We start from the raw sequence: 22117 nt of genomic DNA on the forward strand, positions 1-22117 counted from the left end.
AAGCTGGGAGAGCCACATGCAAAGTCTTCCCCAAGCGCAGAGCGACAGTCTTCGGAAGAGAAACGATCTCAAAACTGAAAACAGCTTGGGTACTGACTGGCTGAAAGATATAATTTAATATGTGTACCAACACAGCACACAAATTATTTTACTGATCAAGGACTACTGTGCAAATGTCCCAAGTCCAAAATATCATGCCTGCCCGTCTCAGAAGTGTTGGGAAATTCTCGGATTTGTATGCGGTGGAGAATACTGCCACCCGGGAACATTAGTGATTAGGCATTTTAAAAAAACAAAAACAAAAATAAGATGACTCTCAGGAGAAAATACACACATATACACACCTTAGAATTCAGATCTCCTGTATGCCACACATTTAATATAAACCCTTGAAACAAGTTCAGATGAAATAAAAATCAAAGTTCTCCAAAAGTGAAAGATTGATTAACTTAATCTCTAGAGTCCCTACTGCCCCAAACATCAGTATGCTTTTCATCTCTACGCAAAAGTATGCCTTCAACCGGTTTACATGATACGATACACAAACCCATTTTCAAATAATGCCAGTCATCTTGCCATTTAAACAAGTTGTGTAAAAGATGTTATGACACATTACACACGCACGCGCACACACACACCCCAATGACAAAATTTGGCCTCTCCTAAAATATGTGAAGACCTTTAAGTGCCGAGGAAGGGTTCCTGTGTCAGCCCTCCCTGCAATCCAGGTAGTTCCCTTTAATCCAATAGCAGATCTGGGCATACTTCAGAGGGGTGATTCTAACAGCTACGTTGAAATCCTGGGGAGAACCATTCATGTCTACCCACTGGTGCCCTGAAAAGATGCCAATAATTTTTCGCTCCCACTTTTGCTGCTGTCTCTTCCACATCCTCACGTAGACCCCCGACCCGCTGGCCCCGGGCTGGGCGTCACACTGCTGGTAGAGCAGGTCATAGGTCTCATCCTTGACGTCACAGAAGCGGTACACCAAATTGCCCAGCCGGTCGTTGTCGTAGCCAGAGAAGTGGATTCTGCCACCTGGCAGCTGCTTGGCAGGAGGGCTTACCCCAATCTTCATGAACTTCCTCTTGTGGAGTTTTTTGAGTTCCAGGAGGGCATAGTCATAATCCATGCCGATGTCATTGGCATTGCCCTTGATCCAGCCTTTGGGCACATGGGTGCGTTTCACTCGGATCCACTGGAACTTCATCTTCTCGGGCACGGCTGCGCTGGAGCTGTTGGCCCCTCGGCCACCGTCTTTAAACTTGGGCTTCAGGAAGCCCACGCGGAGTTTCTGGGTTCCTTTCACGTAGGTTTTCCCGTCGTGTATGCAGTGGGCAGCTGTGAGGACGTGCTTCTCCGACACCAGCGTGCCCGTGCAGCCTGTGGATAGCTTCACCGAGGTCGAGAAGGGGTAGTTGAGCAGGAAGTCCTTCCCGAAAATGCTGAACCTGCTGTCGTAGCCATAAATCTGCCGCTTCCTCCGAGACTTGCCCGCGGACTCGCCTCCACCACTGCTGAGGACATAAATGCCCACCCGTGTCTCTGTGCGGCTGCCATTGGCATAGAGCGTCTCGTAAGACAGGTACTGCTTGACCTCTTCGTAAGTGGGCAGCGGGGTTCCCTTATGACACTGGGGTCCACATGACGAGGACACTTCCAGTTTGGCCTTGGCCCCGAAGTCTGGTTTGGCTAAGTGGAGAGTGGACTGGGGCAGGATGACAGGGAGGCGGTAAGCAGGCCAGGTGGGTTTCCAGTGGGCACCGGTGGGGCTCCCCTGCCCGACAGCACAGAGGAGGAGGAGGAGGACGAGGAGGAGGAGGAGGAGCCCTGGAATCCCCGCCATGCTGAGCACCACTCTGTGGGAACAAAGACAAGCGGGTCAGGGGGGCGAGGGGCCACGCGCTGGCCAAGGGCTCCTTTACTGCTGAGGCCGTCGGCAGCATGCCTGTCATTGTTCCTAAGTCTGTAAACCCTCCTCAGGAATCAGGGTGTGGAGAGGAATCCCCAGATAATGGTCTCACTTACAACACAAGAGCTTGACCTCGGAACATTCCCGTGGCTGGGTGCCCAAAGTGAAATCGGGTGCTCGTTCCCTTCTGTGTTTAAGATGCCCCTGATGACAGCCCCCTGCGGGACAGTGTGCTAGGGTCATTTACTCCCAACGAGCTGACGGACCAGCCCCACTTCCAGGTAATTCTGAGTCTTTTTTGTGCTTCACACTAAACCTTCGTCTTTTCCTCCGTCCCTCATGCCCCTGCCTCTTTCCTTCTTTCCTCTCATTCTCATTAAATAGTGAACTTGGAGCAGCGACAGAGCAACTTGCTCATGTAGAGGGTACATTTAAATTACTCCGCTTACTGAGTGACATGGCCTCAAGGAGGGACAGTGTCACTGCTCTGGGACGCCCATCACCTCTAAATAGTGGGTGCATTTAGAAGGACATAGGGCTGGTTTTCTTTGGTTTGAATTTAGAACAAACTTAACTATGATGCCTTTAATGCCAGAATAGTGAGGCCTCTAACAAACAAAATATTCCTTCTTCCTTTGGGTTTTGTCTTGGAGTACCAGGAGCTTTGTCAAAGGTCCATCACATCATAACTGATACTGTTAGTTACTTTTTCAGGCCTTTGTAGCTGTGCTCCAGCTGGTCTAAATGCCTTGAATCTGGACCTGTGCTAGCACTCAACAGATTTTTTTAAAAATCCTTACCCAGGGACACTTTTGTATTCATCTTCAGAGAGAGCGGGAGGGAGAGAGGGAGGAAGAGAGAGAGAGAGAGAGAGAAACATCAATGTGAGAGAGACACATCGACTGGTTGCCAGTTACACAACCACAACTGGGGCCGGGGAGAAACAGCAACCGAGGTACGTGCCCTTAGCCGAAACCGAACCCGGGCCTCTCTGGTCCGCAGGCTGACGCTCTAACTGCTGAGCCAGACCGGCCAGGGACACTCAACAGATTTGAATGAATGCTTGTATTCATGAAAGAGTGAGTGAATGATTGCCGTGGTTCAAAAAATCCTTTTGGGAATGATAATGATGCGTGCTGAGTGCTAAAGACAGAGATGTGTGAGGATGATGTGGGCCAGAGAAAGGGCGTGAAGTCAGCCGTGGGAAGAAGAACCAGGGAGATGTTCCAGAGGGTGATGCTTGAGATGGGTGTTGAAGGCTGAACAGAAGTTAGATAACACAAGGCAAGGTGAAGGGCGCTGTTAGAGGAAACTAGTCTGCGAGGGCAGGGAGACCTGCCAAGTGCAAGTCTTTCCAGGGACTGTGCTTAGCTTAGCAAGGGGGCACCAGGGGGAGGAGGGGTGGAGGCAACAGGCAGGAGCCGGATTATGAAGGGCTGCGCATACAAGAAAGGAGTTTGGATTTTATCCTGAAAGGTAGGTTTAAAGAGTGAGGGCAATCACCCCACAAGGAAAACTAGAAAGAAGATGGGAAGTAGAACTTTCACAGATGTCCAAGCATCCGTCGGCTCTGACTAGCTCGGAATCTCTTTGGGCGTAGAAGCCCGTTGGCAACTTTGGGGTGCCTTTTGCTTTCTTTTACATACACCTGAAAAATCCCACTGAGCTGGTCCAGTGCGGCTGAGCACGCCAGTCCATATTCCCAATATCCACACGCTATATTTCTAGAATATGTGGGTGCCCCACCCACCTCTGGGATCTCTTTGCTTGTCTCTTTCTCTTTGATTCCACTTCTGTCAGGGAGAACGGGGAAGGGAAAAGAAAGGAATGAGGTTCTGGAAAAGCCAATTCCTTGGGGCTTCCTGATTCCTTGAAATGCTTCTCTCCATTTTCCCAAATAGGAAGGATCCATGGGCCCTTTTATGCGGATGAAATACATCTAATTATTTCTCTAATCCTTTACATCAGGAGGTGACATGCACACACATTTGAGGGTACTGTCAAGACTGAAAGCTCTACGTGGATGAGGGAGGGGATGATAAGGCTAATAGAAGCCTCTTCCCCAATGGAAACTTTATGGGTGGAGTAGGTGTGGTGACGACAACCTTTAGGAAACTTTGGGGGATGGCTCTGTATCTGATTATTCCCATCTCCTGGGCGAGGACCCAGAATTAGACATATCTAGGGCTTGGACAGCCCTTTCTCTATGTAAGTTGCTGTCTAGGTGACCAAATACCCCCACACCAGAATCCCTGCCAAGTCTGATATGTTCTAGGAGGAATCATATATCTCCCACAGGGCTGTATCTTGGACCCCTAGACACCACCCCCTCCTTCCTTTGACTGATGTGGAGAATGTTAATGCCTGCTAACACTAAGCAGCAGATGTAGCAGGCCAAGTTTGACTTCAGCTTATCTTAGGAAAGAAAACACAGAATCCAGACAGAGGTGCAAGCTGCCAAGTATTCCTGTTTTCAAAATATGACTTTTTGGGGAGAGAGAGAGAAGGAGATGAGATAGTATTACACTATGTATTATCATAGCTTGTGGATAATATTTTCTATGTGCATGATGAACATAACAGTTATAATACACTCATATTATTATCTAGATCATGCATCTTCAAATCCCAAACCTCAAATGTGTGGGTCAACTTGATCCTGGGAGTACAGTTCGAATTATATAAGGCAGCAGGCTTGCTCCACTGGCATCTGTCTTTAGCTTCATCCATTTGTCCAAACACTAAAATAGTCCTTTGGCAAGGGTGTCAGGGAAGAGAATGGCAGGAAAGAGTCTGAAACCGATCCACCTAGGAACCTTGTATTAATGAATTAACCTCCTCTCAGGCAAAACTAATTTCATTTTTCCAAGCGCTCTGCCTATAGTAAACCCTTGTTTGAAAAATACTTTCAAAGCCCTTGAAGCATGACAAGTGCCACCGTGGCATACCTCTTTTTGTTGTTTGCTTTTTAATGCCTGTCTTTAAAAAAGAAACGATGTTTATAAAGGCCAGTTCATGAGAGTCAGTGGGTCTGGAGAAATCAGAACAAGTCTGTTCCTGGGTGTGCGCGCTGGGCAGTGAGCTAGGCCCGCTCACCACCCCCAGCTTTACTTCGGCCTCTCCACAGAGAGGGTCGAATTTGTCCTTCAGCGAAATGATGGATGGCAAAGCCAAGAACCTCCAGAGTCACTTACAAATCCCACAATGCTGCTAGAGAATGCTGAAGAGTCTACCACAGACTATTACTAGAATATTATTGTTCTAGACAGAATATTAGCTAATGAGTATTAGATAATATTACTAATTCAGAGTCCTTACAACTTAAAGTCTGGTCATTTAGCCAGTTAAGAAGTCAGCCATCTATAGGAAAAGAATTGCCAAACTACAGGACAGGGTGAAGTTCTAATCCCTTAGAAATAAGCTTTTCAAATACCACAAACAAACAAACAAACAAACAGTAATTCTATTTGTTTGAAACATTGCTTACAAGTTTTCTATATTATTACTTAAATCTATTCATTAACTTGTAGGGTTTAACCTTGTTCTGACAACATTCCCTACCTCAATTAAAGTTTCTGTGTAACTACGAAAGCTATAAAACTACATTATAAAAAACTCTAGTTTAGAAATAGAATTTAATGCAGGTCCAATGATTCCAAATTGATTTGAAAAAATATATCAGATCAGAAATTGGGAAATAAAGGTTTGTGTTCTCAGGTCCCCAGATGGGTTTAAAACTGACATCATATTAAAGTGACAGCCTCATAAATTGCTCAGTCCTTTACCAAATGTATGTTTAGGGTGGTTTAAAAATTGTTAGGAATACCAGGTGATCTCTTTAGTCTTTTCAGGTCCAGGAGGCTCTAATTTTATAATTTTCCAAGGTCACAAAAATCCAGGTCAGGCACTACATGGTTTGCAGACAGCGCCTGTGTTGTCATTTTCTGCTCAGGCAGGAGCTTTTACTCATGTAAGTGTGGAGGGTGGAGGCGCTAAGGAAAAGAAGAAGGACATTTCATCGTATTAATCTCCTGCTTATCTGGGTGACACGATTTCCCTGATCTGTTGTCAAAGGAAACAAAGGCCTCCAGCAGAGGGCAGCTTTCAAGAAAGGAGAGGAGGGTGGCTGGGTGTGAACACTCCCAGGAAAGTGGGAGAGGAACTGCCCCTACCCCCTGCTCACAGGGCCTCTCCGGAGGCACTCACACCTTCCCCTGCCCCCTTCCCCATTAATAACGCACCAAGGATACTGTGATGCTTTAAAATCAGGTGGGTGCCTTTGCATTAATTTCTCAACTCACTCAATTATAGAGTAATTCCCCAGGAGACAAATAATCATAGTTTCCATTTTTATAAACTCTAGGTAAGCCTGTGTGCCATACCCATTTAAGTTATTTAAATACAAACACTCTAGAATGTAAACAGATGTAATAAAAACATCCATAAGCTCACAACTGGAAAGGTAAGTAAATAAATGGGTTACAGAGCTTTAAGTTCTCTCTTTACAAAGGAATCACCTTATCTTTATAGAACTGTCTGGAAAACTCACATCTTAAAAGAGGAATGAAGATTTCCAAGTCTTATCTGAGTATATCTAAATCTGGATGAAGAAAATTCAGGTCTACAATATTTTGTTTTTAGGAATAAGCTTTTACAGGGTAAGAACTCCTCATATACATATTTATCTTTTAAAGTTCTCAACTAAGTATTTTCATGCATCACTTCAGCCAAATGGCAAAGCAGAATGGAAAATTAAGGTAGGTAAACATTTTTTCACCATGCTTAGTAATATGAAAACTGTATTCCTTTTCCAGCTCCATACATCTGACTCACAGGAGGTTCATACATTCCATGCTCCATCACTCACTGTGAGCCGCTGCCTGGCTGTCCATTGTCTAAACATATGTATACCTCATGCCACTTTGTGAGCCCACTGCTAACCTTATGGTAAGGGAACAATGCAAATAGCACTCATCTGCTTGGAGACTGGGCACCAAGATTGCTCTCTTTTAGTTGGGCACCTTAGACTTCAAAACTGCAACAACACAGGTCTCCTCAAGAGGGCAAGTGTTTGGGAGAATGAATGATATAACTCCTATAGCAAGTAAGTGCTGGGAGGGAAAATCTGATCCAGAGGACCACAACATGCAAACTACTGCACAACGTATGCACTCGAGTGACCACTATAAACAGTAAGGACAGAAAGAAACAGTGGGAACCTTTGTGACGATAAAAGTTTTGGACACCAGTTGGGAGAGGGACAAAGGGTTTTCCATGGCATCTGTGGCCAGGGACACTGAACAGTGAAACCATGCTAATTCCTAAAGCAAATATCTAAAAATGAACAAAGCTCTGTAGCCAGGATTGCTCTCATTTTCCAAAGTCACAGAATCTGTAAAAGGAAAACAAACCTGATCACATAATGGTGTAAGAATTACAGTCTTGTACAGGAAAGAAATGCAGGGCATTTACGAGTGCAGCCACCCTAAATATAATCTTGTGGTCCAACGAAACTTAATTTCTCTATCAGATTTTAGGCAAAATGAACTACCCCAGTGACCTGGGACAAACCTGGCAGCCGAACAAGAACAGAGCGTATAAAACTGTCAATGGTGAATCCATGAGAAACAAATTCCCCGGAGTCAGTGGGAGTTATGCATGAATAACGCCTGGTGAACTGAATCCTAAGGGATCTCTGAGAAGAAACGTGCAGGAGAACCTGAGACTATACAACACGGAAGAGCAGGGCCAGCAATGTTCTCAGATCCACTAATGGGCACTTTGGCATTTATACTACAGACAGAAAAATGCACCCACCATTCACCATCTACCTGAATAAGCTGTCTCGTTACAAAATGAGATCCATATTAGTTACCTTGGAAAAATGCTTCCTTTCCAGTATCTCTTGACTTTGTATGAGACAAATACAAGTGAAACAATGTATTCAAATGCAGATGGTGTGCATATGATCACAAACACTTTCACAAGTAAATATAATGGCTTTTTGTGCCATTTCCTAAGTTCCTTCTCCCCACTCCACCTCCAATGCACTCCTCTCTAACAGATTTCTTGAGAGACACAGTGATAAGGTCTATTTTAAATGCTCTTATGCACAAATAGGATCCTGAAACAAGTGCAATAAATATCCTGATATTAATTTGGCACTCGGCTTTTGGCTACAGCTGACTTCAAACTACAGATTTAACTCCTTCCCACACCACCACGCAAAAAATGATTCTCACATTAGCCCATCTGATCTTAAAAAGTGCCCGGGGACCCCTCAAGTTTAATTTCAGGAGCTGAGAGAAGCTAGCCCCATGCCAACACTAACCGGGAGCTTTCCACCCCCTACGGGCTGTGTCTGAAGTCTCATGGGTGTCGCCCAAAGGGCAATAAAACAAGCAGAATTTTTTTTTATCAGCTGTTTTCTGGTGAAAACAAACCTATTTCGTACTCTGAAGGGGAGTGGCGGTTTTCCTTCACCTAAACAATTCTCCTTTCTCTTTTACAACATTTAAAAAACTTTTCCCAAACTTTTACTTATACGTTAACTCGTGATGAGTGTCCACAGGTTGAAGAAGTATTTGCTTTCAACAACCGTTGATACTTCACAGACACTCGTTTCTTAGGGAAGCACAGGGTCCTCAACTAAGGCTCCAGATAAAAGATCCTATTCCCCAACCTGTTTACTGCACTCTCCTTGCTTGCTAAGGTGTGCTCACAATCACGTGCCCAAGGTTAAAAATTAATGTTCAGATCTTGTTGGAACGCATATACGCAAAACTCAAGGAAAACAAGTGGTGGTGGTGGTGCTGGGAAGGAGGTGGGGGTGTTGCCATCGTCCAGCCAGAAGAGAGCTTGCCCAGAGCCAGTTCCTTCTCCACTCCCACCCGGCATCCAAGACAGCAGTTTCTGCAGAACCTTCTTTCCCCACCCGCCTCACGGGTGACAGTGCGTGAATCCAAAAGCCCAGCAGCGCCTAAGTCTCCGCTCAGCGCCTTCAGGCTGCAGGTCCCAGCCCTCGAGCCCCGGGGGCGGCCCGGGCCACGTCCCCGGTGCTCCCGCAGTCACCTCACCCCGTGCGCACCGGCCCTTTGTCCCGCTCCTCCCCGCACCACGCTGCCTGCGTCCGGGAGGGCGCCCCAGCCGCGCCCGCACTCACCGCGCCCAACTGCCCTCTGCGGCCGGGGTTCGCGGCGCCGCTCAGACAGGTGTGGGCGCCGGGAAGGCGCGCTCAGCTCCCATGCCTGCTCCGCGGCGCGACCGAGTGCGGACGGGCGGGCGAGCAGCGCCGGCAGCGGGCGGGTCCGCCCCCCGCGCCTCCCGAGGCCCGCCCGCCCCGCCTCCGCCCTCGGAGAAGCCGCGCGCCCGCCGCCCGCCCCACCCCCCGCCCGCGCCCCCTCCCCTCGCCGCCGGACTCCGGCCCGAGCGGCGACGCGCTGCCCGGCGCAGGTGGGTCCCGGGGCGCAGCGGCACGCGTCTGTCCCGGCCTCTCGGCGCCAGTCAGCGCCGGTTCTCGCGGAGGGCCGCCCAGCCCAGGACCCGCGCGCCTTCAACCTTCCAACACCGCGTACCCCCGGGCCGGAGCGCGCTGCCTGCTCACAAAGACAGATACACCCCAAATCGGCCGAGCTGGGGACGTGGGCCACACTTGCTGCACAAGGAGGCCCCTCTGCCAATTTGAAGAACTGGCGAAAAACCCGTGAGCTCAGCACCCCACAGACACTTTGAAAGAGTTAGGTGATGATCAAGTTCCTTCCCGCGTCACTCAGCTTCTCAAGTGCCTCCAAGGGACGGAATCCCGCATTGTGGTGACACGACTGCCCTACTGCGCTCAGTGCCGTGCGTGGGGCCCGGAGCAAGGCAGCCTCTGAGTGCTGGCTGGTGAGCCCGCGGGCCTCAGCTCTTTATGGCCACACCAGCTGGTGGAGCCACCTCCTCTCCCAGTGCTCATGCCTCCCAGAGTCACTCCAAGGGACCCACAGTTCGGGGTCTTCCTCTAACCAGGCCAGTGACTGTGCCATTTAAGAACCTAGTGGTAGAGCCTTCCTGTTCGCTCCCAGATACGTCAGTTTCATTTAAATGACCATTTATGGAGAGCCTTCTGTGAACCAACGTTACATTGTGAAGGAGGTGCAGATTACCACTATTTTATAGATATGGAACCCAGAGGGGTTACGGATGTTTAATGACTTGCCCCAAAGCACTGAAGGCCACTTTTTTTTTCTTTTCTATCAAGTCTCTTAGCCTTTCTTTGCCCCCATCAAAGCCTGCTCTGAAAAAGAGAGGGCTTACCATACCATTTCACACCGAAGTGTTAATGACATATCGAGTGCATTTGTTTTTGTAATCTGTTTTAAATAGGAAAGCCCCAAATGCACGCTGTTGTGTGGTGTTTCTCAAATGTGAGGGAAACCCAGATTCTCCACCATTTTAAGGGCAAACTTTTCTTAGACCTCCTCAGTATTAGCTAAAATAATTTTTCTTTAAAAATGTTGCAGATATATACACATAAAACCAGATATGTGCTTATAGTTTATGAACAACTGGGGAATAAAACCAAAACACATTAATAAATTAAATAATAAAATCTCTTCCCAGAACTATAAAACAATTTTTTCAGTTCTCACCCAAGGATATTTTTCTATTGATTTTCAGATAGAGTGGAAAGGAGGGAGGGAGAGAGAGAGAAACATCGATGGGAGAGAAACACATCAATTGGCTGCTTCCTACAGGACCCCTACCAGGGCTGGGATCGAACCTGTAACCTAGGTCCTTGCCCTTGACCAGGAATCAAACTCAAAACCCTTCGGTCTTAGGGCCAGTGCTCTAACTGCTGAGCCAAACCAGCCAGGTCCAAACTATGAAATTTTAAATAGTGACGTTTACTCAACTATTAGCATTATGTGGGACTTGCCCACTCCCCTCCCTATGCTGAGTATATTTGAGTTCTGTGTGGCTCTCCACTGTCATGGTGTGGAAAGTGCCTGTATTGACCCAACTTTCTCACCTCCTTCCTGTTCCAGATATCACACCTCATTTTCTCATACCCTGTGTCATTGCACTACAGCTGTTGATTCTAATACATCATTCAGAGATGAACTTTGCATTGTTCCTTTTTATTAACATAACAACTGAAGTGGTAACTCTTGGTGTCAAGGCATAGCACACATAGGCACTGAAATCAAGAAACAGTACTTGGGTTCATTCATTTTTTATCATAAATAGGAAAAAATTAAATTATGAATATATTGAAGGGTCTGTAGCTCCCAACTGGAGAAACACCATTGAAAGTCAAATACTTTACTTAATAGAGGAGCTAAGGGTGGAATTGGAAAGAGGCAGAGAAGGGACAGACTTCCCAACTATGCTCGAGTTTTATTAGTTTTACTCCAATTGAACAAATATTTATTTAGCACATATTACACATAAAGCATTGTGCTAAGGCCCCAAATTAAAGAGCTGTCCACAGGAAGACAGAACTGGACATAATTAAAAGGGTGCCAGTGGCATTCAACATGGGAGTACTATTCCATGCTCCTTCACTTCTTAGCTGTGTAGCTTTTAGCTCAACCTTTCTATGCCTCAGTTTCTTCCTCTGTACAGTGAAGACTACCTTATCGGGTTGTTTTAAGAATTGAGTGAATTAGCCCAGCTGGTGTGGTTCAGTGGTTGAGCATCTACCCAGGCACTAAGAGGTCGCCAGTTCGATTCCTGATCAGGGTACATGCCCAGGTTGTGGGCCCGATCCCCAGTGGGGGGCATGCAAGAGACGGCCAGTTGATCTCTCTCTCAGCAATATTTCTATCTGTCTCTCCTTCTCCCTTCCTCTCTCTCTAAAATCAACAAAGAAAAAATTTTTTTAAAAAGAATTGAATGAATTAATACACATAAAATGGTTAACACGCTGCCTGGCACACAGCGCGTCCTCAATAAATACTAGCTATTGTTATATCTGTTATGCAACAAGAGTGTGCCTTAGGTCCGCTGTAGAGCACCATCTTTCAGCACATCTCAACCCACTTTTACATTCATTGCTCATTTGTCCTAGAAGTTTAAAAATAACTTTGTAACCAATTTGGGGAAGTAGAATCATGAAGAACAAGGTAATTATTGTCATCATTCAGAGTGAGAAACTGAGACACAAAAGGACTCAAGATCACGTGCTTCCCTACTGCCATTCCCACAGCCAATCTCAGGCAGATTGTCCCCTACCCAGACCGGAGCTCTCGCTACAGGTGACCAATGGGAGCGCCGGGCTTGAACAAGCTCCACTAGCTTCTGCTGTTTCCTGGAGCTGTCAGTAGTAAAATGAGAGGATACTGCCTGGCTTTAAGGTTGTTACTGTGATCGCCATAAGGACAACGTTGAGGACAGATATATAGAGTACTTTGACCTCCAACAGAAACACCCTGTGTAAATAGCAGGTGTCCTTTGCTTTGCTTTTTGTACTTGCCCTCTCCCCTCCCTAAAAAACAATAAAATCAAAAAACCCAAATCCTCAGTGCTTCTTAAGAACTTAGTTCAACTCCATAACTGTAATTCTCAAATACTTGCCATGTGCATAGCAATGAGTTCAGGAGGCAGCTGATGGATGTTTCTCTCTCATCGATGTTTCCCTTTCCCTCTCCCTTCCTTTCTCTAAAAAAAAAAAAAAAAATCAATGAAAACATATTTTTTAAAAAATGCATTTAGGTCAAGACCCACACATTTACTGAGAACCAGCTTTGTTTTTTGGTTTTTTTTTATCCTCACCGAGGATATTTTTCCATTTTTTGTACAGATAGAGTGGGAGGGAGAGAGAGGAAGGGGAGAGAGAGTGAGAAACATCGACGTGAAGGGACACATCGAGTGGCCGCCACCCGCACGACCAACCAGGGCCAGGGACAAACTGCAACCGAAGTACGTGCCCTTAGTGGGAACCGAACCCGGGTCCCTCCGGACCGCAGGCCGACGCTCTAACCGCTGAGCCAAACTGGCCAGGGCCTGACTACCAGCTTTGTATAAGGTGATTGTACAGGGGCAAATGTCCCTCACCTTTAGGAACTTATGCTATGAATAGAAACAAAACAAAATCAACGAAAAGAGAAAGTGAGATAAAGGCTGGATTAGGCTACAGCAAAAGAGCATAGAAGAAGGAATCATTAATTCTCACTCTGGCTGGGGTGAAGGCTTCCATAGGTGGTAGAACTTCAGCTGAAACTCAAGGATGAAGATTGTACACTGGATTTGAGGGCCCCTGTAAGGATTCTACGAGTTCATCAGTACAAAGCACACAGCACAGGGCTCAGCACAAAATAAATTCCAAATCGGCATTACCTGTTATTAATATTATTACTACTGCTGTGAATGCTCAAGAAATGTTTGAAAATTTATTGAATGAATGAATAAATGAACGACTCAAATGATCATAGTATCAATGCCAAAAAGTTTAATCCCGGCTTTCCAAGAAAAAATGATCTCAGGACTCCTGTTCAGCCCTAAATCTTTTCACCATAGGTCTGGTCTGTAGGCCACTAATGTTTTCTTAGTATCAAATTTAGAAAGAATCACAGATTCAAATTGGAGCCAGGGTTGTACTTTTTGTCTTTTAATCTCTACCTATGGTGCAATAAGTTCTTTTATTCAATAAACATCTATTGAACCACTAATATTGTCAAATCTATATAACTGTCAGTATTTTATTTATTTATTTATTTATTTATTTATTTATTTATTTATTTATTTGGTACATGCCCCTAGCGGAAACCGAACCCGGGACTCTCTGGTCCGCAAGCCGATACTCCAACCGCTAAGCCAAACCAGCCAGGGCTAACTGTCAGTATTTTAAAGACAAAGTCAGATTTTTTTCTATGATGGTAGCTTTAAAATATTAAGTGTTAAGAAAAATAAAACCATAACAAGCTTCCATAATATATATTTTTAAAAAGAAAACAAAAAGAGCCACCATAAAAAAGTTACAGCACTTAATTTTTTAAAAATGTATTTATATTGCATGTATAACTTTTAACATTTCTATTTTTGTTAAGTATAGATTACTTATTTTAAGTGTTTGGATATAAAAGTAGTCAGTACACTCTGAATATAAATATGTGAAGCTATATATATACAAGCTTAATTTATAAAGAGTAGTTGTATAGTTAAATTGTTACATATGGTACCTTAAAAAAATCTGCACAGCAGAGAAAGCTTTACTCTAATCCCACTTAAAAGACTATGGCATCTAAAATTATTAGGAAGAAAAACAGGCTTTGGCACTAGCAATTTCCTGTCTACTGTGGGTGTTATATTAAACTGAAAAATTAGAAGCATTTCGAAATAACTGTGTGTTTCTCATTTTCTCTGGTAAAATCAGAAAGTCTCCAGAGGCCAGCACTGGATTTCTCTGATGTACTCTAATTTGCATACTGGATCTTATGATCAAGAACGATCAAGAACAAAAGAGAAAATAAAGATTTTTTTTTTCTTCCTTTAACTTAAGGAGAAGCAGAGCTACTAGCCTTAAAATAGACTTTAAAAAGGTTTTGATATTGTTTACATTTACATATATTTAATTTTTTTCTACCAAATCTCTAAAAGGCATTTTTGAGACATCCTTTTGTTTTTCATTTATGTTTATATTTATCCATAAATATTGGATTCTCTTTTCTTTGTTATAAGGGGTAAGCTTTTATGCGGCTGAATATGGGGTCTGGATATTCAAATTTAGCATCTTTCATGGGGTTTCTCTTTTTTCCACAGGCAAATTCTACTCATCTTTCAAGCTCTCTGAAACCCTTCAGTGTAGATATGAAAGGCTATTCTCTGTGTTTTCAGAGAATTGTATTGAAATTATATCTTACATTATCCTTATGTATTTAATTGTCCAACCTCAAGCGGTCCAGAGTTCTTTACGAGCAGGAACTCTGTCTTGTTTTTCTTTCTAATCTTAATGGTTTTCTAGTCTTTATAGATTTTAACATATTTATAGTTATTGTGTGGTCTTATAACCTGGCAGAGAGCCTGGCTCATTTTAATTAGCCTAAAATACCAGATCTGAAATAGTTCGGCTTGCCAGCCATTAGGAACAGGGCTCCTCATATATGAAATTTTACCACTGGGGTTCCAATATTTTCCAAGATATAAATCCTAATTTATGTTTGATGCCCTTTTACCGTTCTTTTCTTATGGGTCATGTCAAAATAACCAATTTTATTTTTACTTGGCCTGTAATTACATTTCACTGCTCATGCCATGGCTACCCTTGGGAACAAGCTCTCAATTCTGGCTGCCACAGGGTGTTCTGAATCACTCTGCCGGGATTCCCAAGGGTTGTAGAATCCTATTGGACAATACTGTTTCCCACACTCTGTTTCCTCCCACATCCTGGAAGATGTTAATAGACCATCCATGAATCAAAAATGTAGTCAAATATGCATATTAGCCTTTCAAGGGCTCTGAGAAGTTCTGAGTAGAGAAACCTGCTCAAGTTCATTGTTCTTAAAGATATCCAATCAATCTTATTTGACTGTGGACTCTTTATTTTTCCTTCCCAGGGTCATAGTAATATTTTATAGGATGGCAGAGTTCCATAGGCTGCAGTTGGAGAAACACCACTTCTGGGATGGAAGCACTTCTGTCCCTGACATGTGCTTTGTGCTTTCATTGCCTCAGTATTGTGCTGATATTTGAAACTCTTTCCTTTGTACCCACTTGTCTCAGTTCTACTTGTCTTTATTTTATTTGTTTTTTAAAATTTTTTTTTCTTAGTGATTTTATTTTATTTTATCCTCACCCAAGGACATTTTTTTTTTTTTTGCATTTACCTTCAGGTAGAGTGAAAGAGAGAGAGAGAGGAAGAGAGAGAGAGAAACATCCACGTGAGAGAGACACATCAAGTGGTTGCCACCCACACGACCCCAACCGGAGCCGGGGACAAACTGCAACCGAGGTGTGTGCTCTTAGTGGGAACCAAACCCAGGACTCTCCGGTCAGCTGGCCCACGCTCTAACTACTGAGCCAAACCGGCCAGGGCTCCCTTTATTGATTTGAGAGAGAGAGAGAGAGAGAGAGATAGAAACATTGATGAGAGAGACCATCAATTGGCCACCTCCTGCATACCCCTCAATGGGGATGGGGCCCACAACCTGGGCATGTGTTCTGACCGGGAATCGAACCGGCAACCTATTGGTGCATGGATCGACGCTCAGCCACTGAGCCACACCAGCTGGACTCTACTCATCTTTAAAAGGCCTAACAGTGTCACATTCTCAACAAAGTACTTCTTTGGCCTTTGATTTCCCATAACACTTTCTACAACTTTCTCATGGCTCTTATATTTTATTATTTTATTATCAGTTTACTTTTCCTCTCTCCTACTAATGAACACTATGGATCTGGAGCTCTGATCTGCACCTCTTTTGCTAGATGTACTGGTTGGGGTCTGACAGGAACACATTTGCCCTTGATTTGTTCAAATGAAGAGACTAATGAAGTGGTTCCTTCTGGAGGTGAGGACAGGGTTGAGGGAACAAACAAGCACAGAGAGCACCTGAGGACTAGCAACATGGAGAAGCCACCCAGCACTACCGTCAGGGCAGCAAGTAGAAGAGGGGTTGCTACAGAAGAGCCCGGTGATGAGTGTGAGCGCCGTGGCGCGGTTCTGCTGCCGGGAGCTGTGCAGTCCAGGGAAGGATGCAGCTACTGGAGGAATCGGTGCCAAGGAGGGAGGGAGTGGGAAAGAAACATCCTGACCTTTCTTTCACCCTCTGATCTCTGGAGCCTGCCAAGTCAGCTCAAAAGAGAGCTAGGTTAGCTGTCTGCAAGGCTCAGCCTCCGGGGCACAGAGCAGGGCAGTGAAGGGTGGAGAAGTGCTGGGCGGGAGGCTGACAGAGAATAGCCAGCGCACGGGAAGCCTCTGTTTCCTCATTTGCAAAGTAGGATGGTGACGATACCCTCCTCATACAGTTATAATGAGGATTCAATTAGGAAATGCATCAAAATATTAACATGCCACGTGGTGCCTGATTCTCCAATTATGTTAGCTACCCATTATTATTATATTTTTTATTTTTATTATATCAACTCTATGGATAGCTACTAGTATAAAAGCTAATGGAGAAAGGTATCATGTATTAGTTATTTTGTAGATGATAGGGAGCCCTTTTGTTTTTTTTTTAATCCTCACCTGAGGATATCTGACCATTGATTTTTAGGGAGAGTGGAAGAGAGGGAGGGAGGGAGAGAGAGAGAGAGAAACATTGATGTGAGAGGGACACATCAATTGGTTGCCTCCCACACGAACCCTACTGGGGCCTGGGATTGAGCCTGCAACCCAGGTATGTGCCCTTGACTGGGAATCGAACCTGTGTCCCTTTGGTCTGCAGGCCGATGCTCTAACCGCTGAGCCATACTGGCCAGGGCTAGGGAGCCCTTTTGAACAGAGATAACAGGGAAGCTCATTTGGCTGTTTTGACTGACATTTTCAGCCAATCTCACCTTGAAAACAGACAACAATGAGCTACATTTGAGACTTATTTTTAGTTCTCAGCAGATTGTTCAGGCACTTCTTAGACATAGCCGGAAGGCTCTTGTTTTCCTTCACCTCAGTCGAAGGGAGAGTTACTGCAAAACAAGCCAGTTCCCAGGACTAGCACCCCACAGCTGTCCCTGGGAATGGCAGTGATTTCTCATAAATTGAAAGCAAAGCAAGGACAACCAGCCCAAGGGTAAAGCAAAAAGGTTCGTATCTACAGAAGCAATTTACTTCCTGCTCTTTCAAACCAGTCACCTACTTTATTTCAGACACAGGATCACCTGGCTCCTGCTGCCCTGGGTACAGAGATTAGGGAAACCACCACAATAATCATCCATGTTCTTTTTACTCCAGAATGACTGGAGGGTGAGCTCCCTGCTTGATACCAAGGAGGCCTAAGGAGAGAAAGCCCCTTCACAGGAGCCGTGGGGTGGGGTGGGACTTACCCACATGAAGGCACGAGGATGTCCCAGCTGGTGGCTGCAGGTGTCTTCCTCTGCCGCTTGTGCTCTCAGCGGAAGGACAGGTTCGGAGGGTGACAGCTCTGGAGAGCCTGTCACCCTGACAGAGCAATGGAGGTCATGCTGGGAGGACAGTCCAATACTGACACCAGCAGCTGCAGGTGGGACCTTCCTTCAAGGAGGAGTGATATTTTATCCGGGTTTTCAGCAGACTAAAATTAGTGAGAAGAGCACTAGATCCTGTGGTATCTGTAAGAAGTGGTTCACATTATTGTCTTTTCCTGAAAAATCAAGACATAAGACAAAACTGTTAACAAGCGGCTCTGACGTCATCATGTCCACAAGCCTGACTGTCCTATGGGCCCAGCGTTGGCCGGAGCACACAGACGTTGCTTCTCTTTACGCAGCGCTGGCTGAGGCCCTGTTTGGGCGCTGGGGTACGGCCAGAGTGGGGGCAACTTCTAGCAAACGTCACACCATCCCAAAGGGACATGATATTGTTAGGCTTTAATGTTGAAATGAAAAAGGCCCTTGGCTCTAGTCCAGGAAGATCCAGGAAGGTCCAGCCCAGCCTTAAAACACTATGACCTCACATTGTATAAATAGTATATTGGTACAGTGAGGTTATCCAAGTTATCTACTCTTTCAGGACAAGAATGATAATGTCTCTCTCTTTCTGTCTTTTTTTTTTTTTTTTTTTAACAGTGCAATAAAATTGAACTATTAAATCCTTAAGACCCTTTCTGCAGAAAAATTAAAAACAAATAAATGACAGGTCTTTGATTTGTTAGGTTACCCTTTGAAGGGTTGATTGCTGACTTCAAGGCAAATTCCAGTCTTGGTAGCAGCCCCCCAACCTCAGCTTCCATCGTAATTTTATTATCAACTCTTTCATCCCCTGCCCAGTGATCTTAAAGCTTCAGGGAAATGAGGTTCATTCAGAGGTTGGGTATTCTCGATCTGAGCTTGATAGGACTCACCCTTTATATGTGAACTAATACCTACCTGACTAGAGAAAGGATGAGTGAGCTAAGTTGTTTTGTGTTTAGTTATACTTGTCAAGGTATGTTTTCTTATAACATTGGTGTAATTAGAATTCATCATAACAACAGCTCCTTTTTATCTACCATATATCAGACACTTCCCACCACTTACTGCATTTGACCTAATAACCCTGAGCAGAAGTAATGAGTATCCCTCTCTTTCCTGATAACTCAGAATTCCCAATAGTTAAGTAACATTCCCAGTTTGTAGTGTTGAAGAGGGGATTCAAATCCAGGACTCTACCTCAAATCCACAGATCATAAAGTTTCCCGTATTCCCGTGAGGATGCTTTCAGATACAGGAGCAGAAAACGCGACTCATGCTGGCTTCAGTGGTAATAGGGAAACGGACTCTCTCACACGTTCAGAAGCTCACGGGTGGAGTGGCTCCAGGGGAGGGGCCCTCAAGGCTCCAGCTCTGCCCTCCTGGCTCTGCCGCTGCTGCACGGCGCTGCCCTCAGGCCTGTGGCAACACGGAGGAGAAATAACAAGCAAATACCATATACAGTCACATCCAGGAGGAACAAAAGGGAGCTTCTCTTCCTAGATCTCTGTCAGGAGCAAGAGAATGATACTACTCCCCAGACCTCTCTTCATATCACAATGGCCAGAATTCAATGGTCATACGTCTTGTGCTAAACCACTCGCTGGCCAGGGAATCGTTATCTGTTAGCCTAAGGCAGATAGCAAGGCACGACTGGAAGAGCTCTGGATTAGGGGCCAGAAATCTTGGGTTTTGGTCCCAGTTCTGTCGTCTACTCAGTTAGAGAAACTTGCCCGTTGCTTAGCCTCTCTCAGGCCTTCCCTTGTCCTTATTGGTGAAACATGGCTAATGGTTCCCGTCCTGCTGATCGCACAGGGTTGCGAAACAGGAGTGGAGGTGTGCGCAAGTCTTTGTCAACTGTCACACGACACTTAAATGCATGTTGTGGCTTCTGTTAGCACGGCTTAGGGAGGACTGGTGGTCACGAGCCACTTTTCCAGTTACACTGATTCAGAGTGCTTGATCATCATGTACAACTTTCAAGGCTTTGCCAAAGGTTTACCTACATGTTACGTTAGCGTTGGAAAGTTAATAGCGCAAAAATAGGGGGACCGTGTGAAATTTAGTACTTAAGGAAGGCGATTTTCAGGCATCCTCATGAACTCCAATAGTATCTATTTAGATATAGACAGGTTATTTATAAGTTGTTTTTTATATTCATCAAAAAGCCAGTTCCCTAGAAATCTGTTTAACAGCCTTTCTCATTCCTTCATTTGTACCAATTCAATAAGCTCATGTGGAACATTACTGGGAGGAGGGGATCAGATGCATCCAAAAGTGGATCCGAAACAGACCCGGTCTGAAGGAGAGTAGCTGTCTAGTAGGGAAGACTTCTCGAGAGCAGACTAGACAGAACAAGTCTACAAGTAGCTGCAATAAAATGTAGAAAGATCAGAGGAAGTGATAGGTAAAGTCCCAAGGAGTGAGGAGATAAAGGGCTGTAAGGGTTTAGAAGGTTCCCAGCTGTGGGGTTGAAGGCTTCAGGACAAGGTGGCACTGGACCTGCGGGTTGCAGGATCTGGACTGGGGGATGGCTATCACCTGGGCTCTCCATCAAACTTGCTCTGAACTTGAATCGACAGCCAGAATGCAAAATGCATAATTCTTGAGTATAAATCGCATGAGAGAGATAGAAGAAAAATAAAAGTCGGAAAAGTAGAGATTGCAGCTAGATTATAGAGGGGTTGGAACATCAGACAAAGGAATTTGAACTTCTATTCAGTACGTAAGAGATATTAGAAAACTACATGTATGTGTGTGTGTGTGTGTGTGTGTGTGTGTGTATATATATATATATATAGGTATATGCCCGTGGTTCCTGGCACAGAGCTTCTAAAACCCTTGTAATTTCCTAAGTGATAAGAACACGAGGAACATCTTTTGTTTAATATTCGATCTTTGACCCCTGTTTCTGACGCAAGGCTTCTGAAACTCTTGTAATTTCTTGAGTGATAGCTGTGTCTTTTGTCCTAATGGCCACTCTGGGTGGGCTCTTGGGTAGCTCCTAGATAGGGGCTGGTCACTGGAAAGAAAGAGCCATGGTTAGAAGGTTGGAATCTTCAGCACCTCCTCACGCCCGCAATTCTTTTGGAAAGGAAGAAGGGCAGGACGTAGAGTTAACAATTGGCTATGCCTACTTGATAAAGTCTCAACAAATTCCCCAAAGTATGGTGTTCAAGGAGCTTCCAGGTTGGTGAGCACATCCACATACCAGAAGGATGATGCACTCCACACGGACAGAAGCTCCTATGTTCAGGACCCTCCCAGACCTTGTCTATGCATCTGTTCATCTGGCTGTTCACCTGTATCCTTTAATGAGCTGGCAAACATACATTAAGTGTTTCCCTGAGCTCTGTGAGCTGCTTTAGCAAATGAATCAAATCCAAAGAGGGGGTCATGGGAACCTCTGATTTATAGCTCAATGGAATAGAAGTTGCGGGTAACCTGAGGACCTACTACTTGCAATTGGCATCTGAAGTAGGGGGACAGTCTTGTAGGGCTGAGACCTTAACCCGTAGGACTCAACCCGTGGAATCTGACACCATTTCGAGGTAGACAGTGTCAGAACTGCATTAAACTGAAGGACAGCGGGCTGGTATCATGGCAGATTACTTGGTGTGGGGAAGCCCTGCATTTGCTGAGCGGAAGTGTCAGAAATAAAGTGTTCTGTGTGAGTAAAGGAGACAACGAAGGGTGAGACTAGGCTTTTAAATGTATCAGGCTATGGGGAGTTAGTGCAAGTTTTGGGGCACTGGTGTGAGTACCTTCATTATATCTGTGCTTATTGAGGACTATTAAGAGGGGGGCTTCTGGGAAGATAGACAGGAGAGGAGAAAGTGGAGGCTGAGAGACAAACACAGAACTTGCCTGTTCAAGCCAGAGGTCATGAGAACTTGAACTAAATTGTTGTCTCTGAGATGGAGATGAGCCAATGAATATGAGATATTTTAGATGGAGAAACCACAGGTTTGTTTTTCGCAATTGGGGGGAGTGAGGAAGGGGTCTTTCATTTGCAAACAACAAAAAGTCCACCTAAACTTGCCTAATTAAATAAATGAATTTACCTATTCACCTAGCTGAAAAGTCCTGAAAGTAGGTGTGGGCTCAGAAACTGTTGGATCCCAGAGCTCACATGATGCCCT

At 44.9% G+C, this 22117-nt stretch overlaps 1 protein-coding gene across 2 annotated transcripts; it reads right to left on the reverse strand.

Moving 5' to 3' along the window:
* Positions 1-359: 359 nt before the first annotated feature.
* On the reverse strand, positions 360-17930 carry PRSS23 (serine protease 23). 2 transcript variants are annotated; one of them, XM_036260181.1, is made up of 2 exons: positions 17874-17930; positions 360-1860 (listed from the first exon to the last, which is right to left on the reverse strand). In XM_036260181.1, exon 2 carries the CDS (start codon positions 1845-1847, stop codon positions 708-710), a length of 1140 nt encoding a protein of 379 aa, XP_036116074.1. In that variant the 5' UTR covers positions 1848-1860; positions 17874-17930; the 3' UTR covers positions 360-707. The 2 variants fall into 2 exon arrangements, with proteins under 2 accessions (XP_036116074.1, XP_036116073.1); XM_036260180.1 differs by lacking the exon at positions 17874-17930 and adding an exon at positions 9076-9164.
* Between the last annotated feature and the right edge of the window lie 4187 nt (positions 17931-22117).

Source organism: Molossus molossus, unplaced genomic scaffold (genome assembly GCF_014108415.1).
Source record: "Molossus molossus isolate mMolMol1 unplaced genomic scaffold, mMolMol1.p scaffold_m16_p_13, whole genome shotgun sequence".
Taxonomy (NCBI): Eukaryota; Metazoa; Chordata; class Mammalia; order Chiroptera; family Molossidae; genus Molossus; species Molossus molossus.

Excerpts from the sequence above, each read along its gene's own strand:
- PRSS23 (XM_036260181.1), bottom strand. The coding sequence starts at position 1,847 with ATGGCGGGGATTCCAGGGCTCCTCCTCCTCCTCCTCGTCCTCCTCCTC.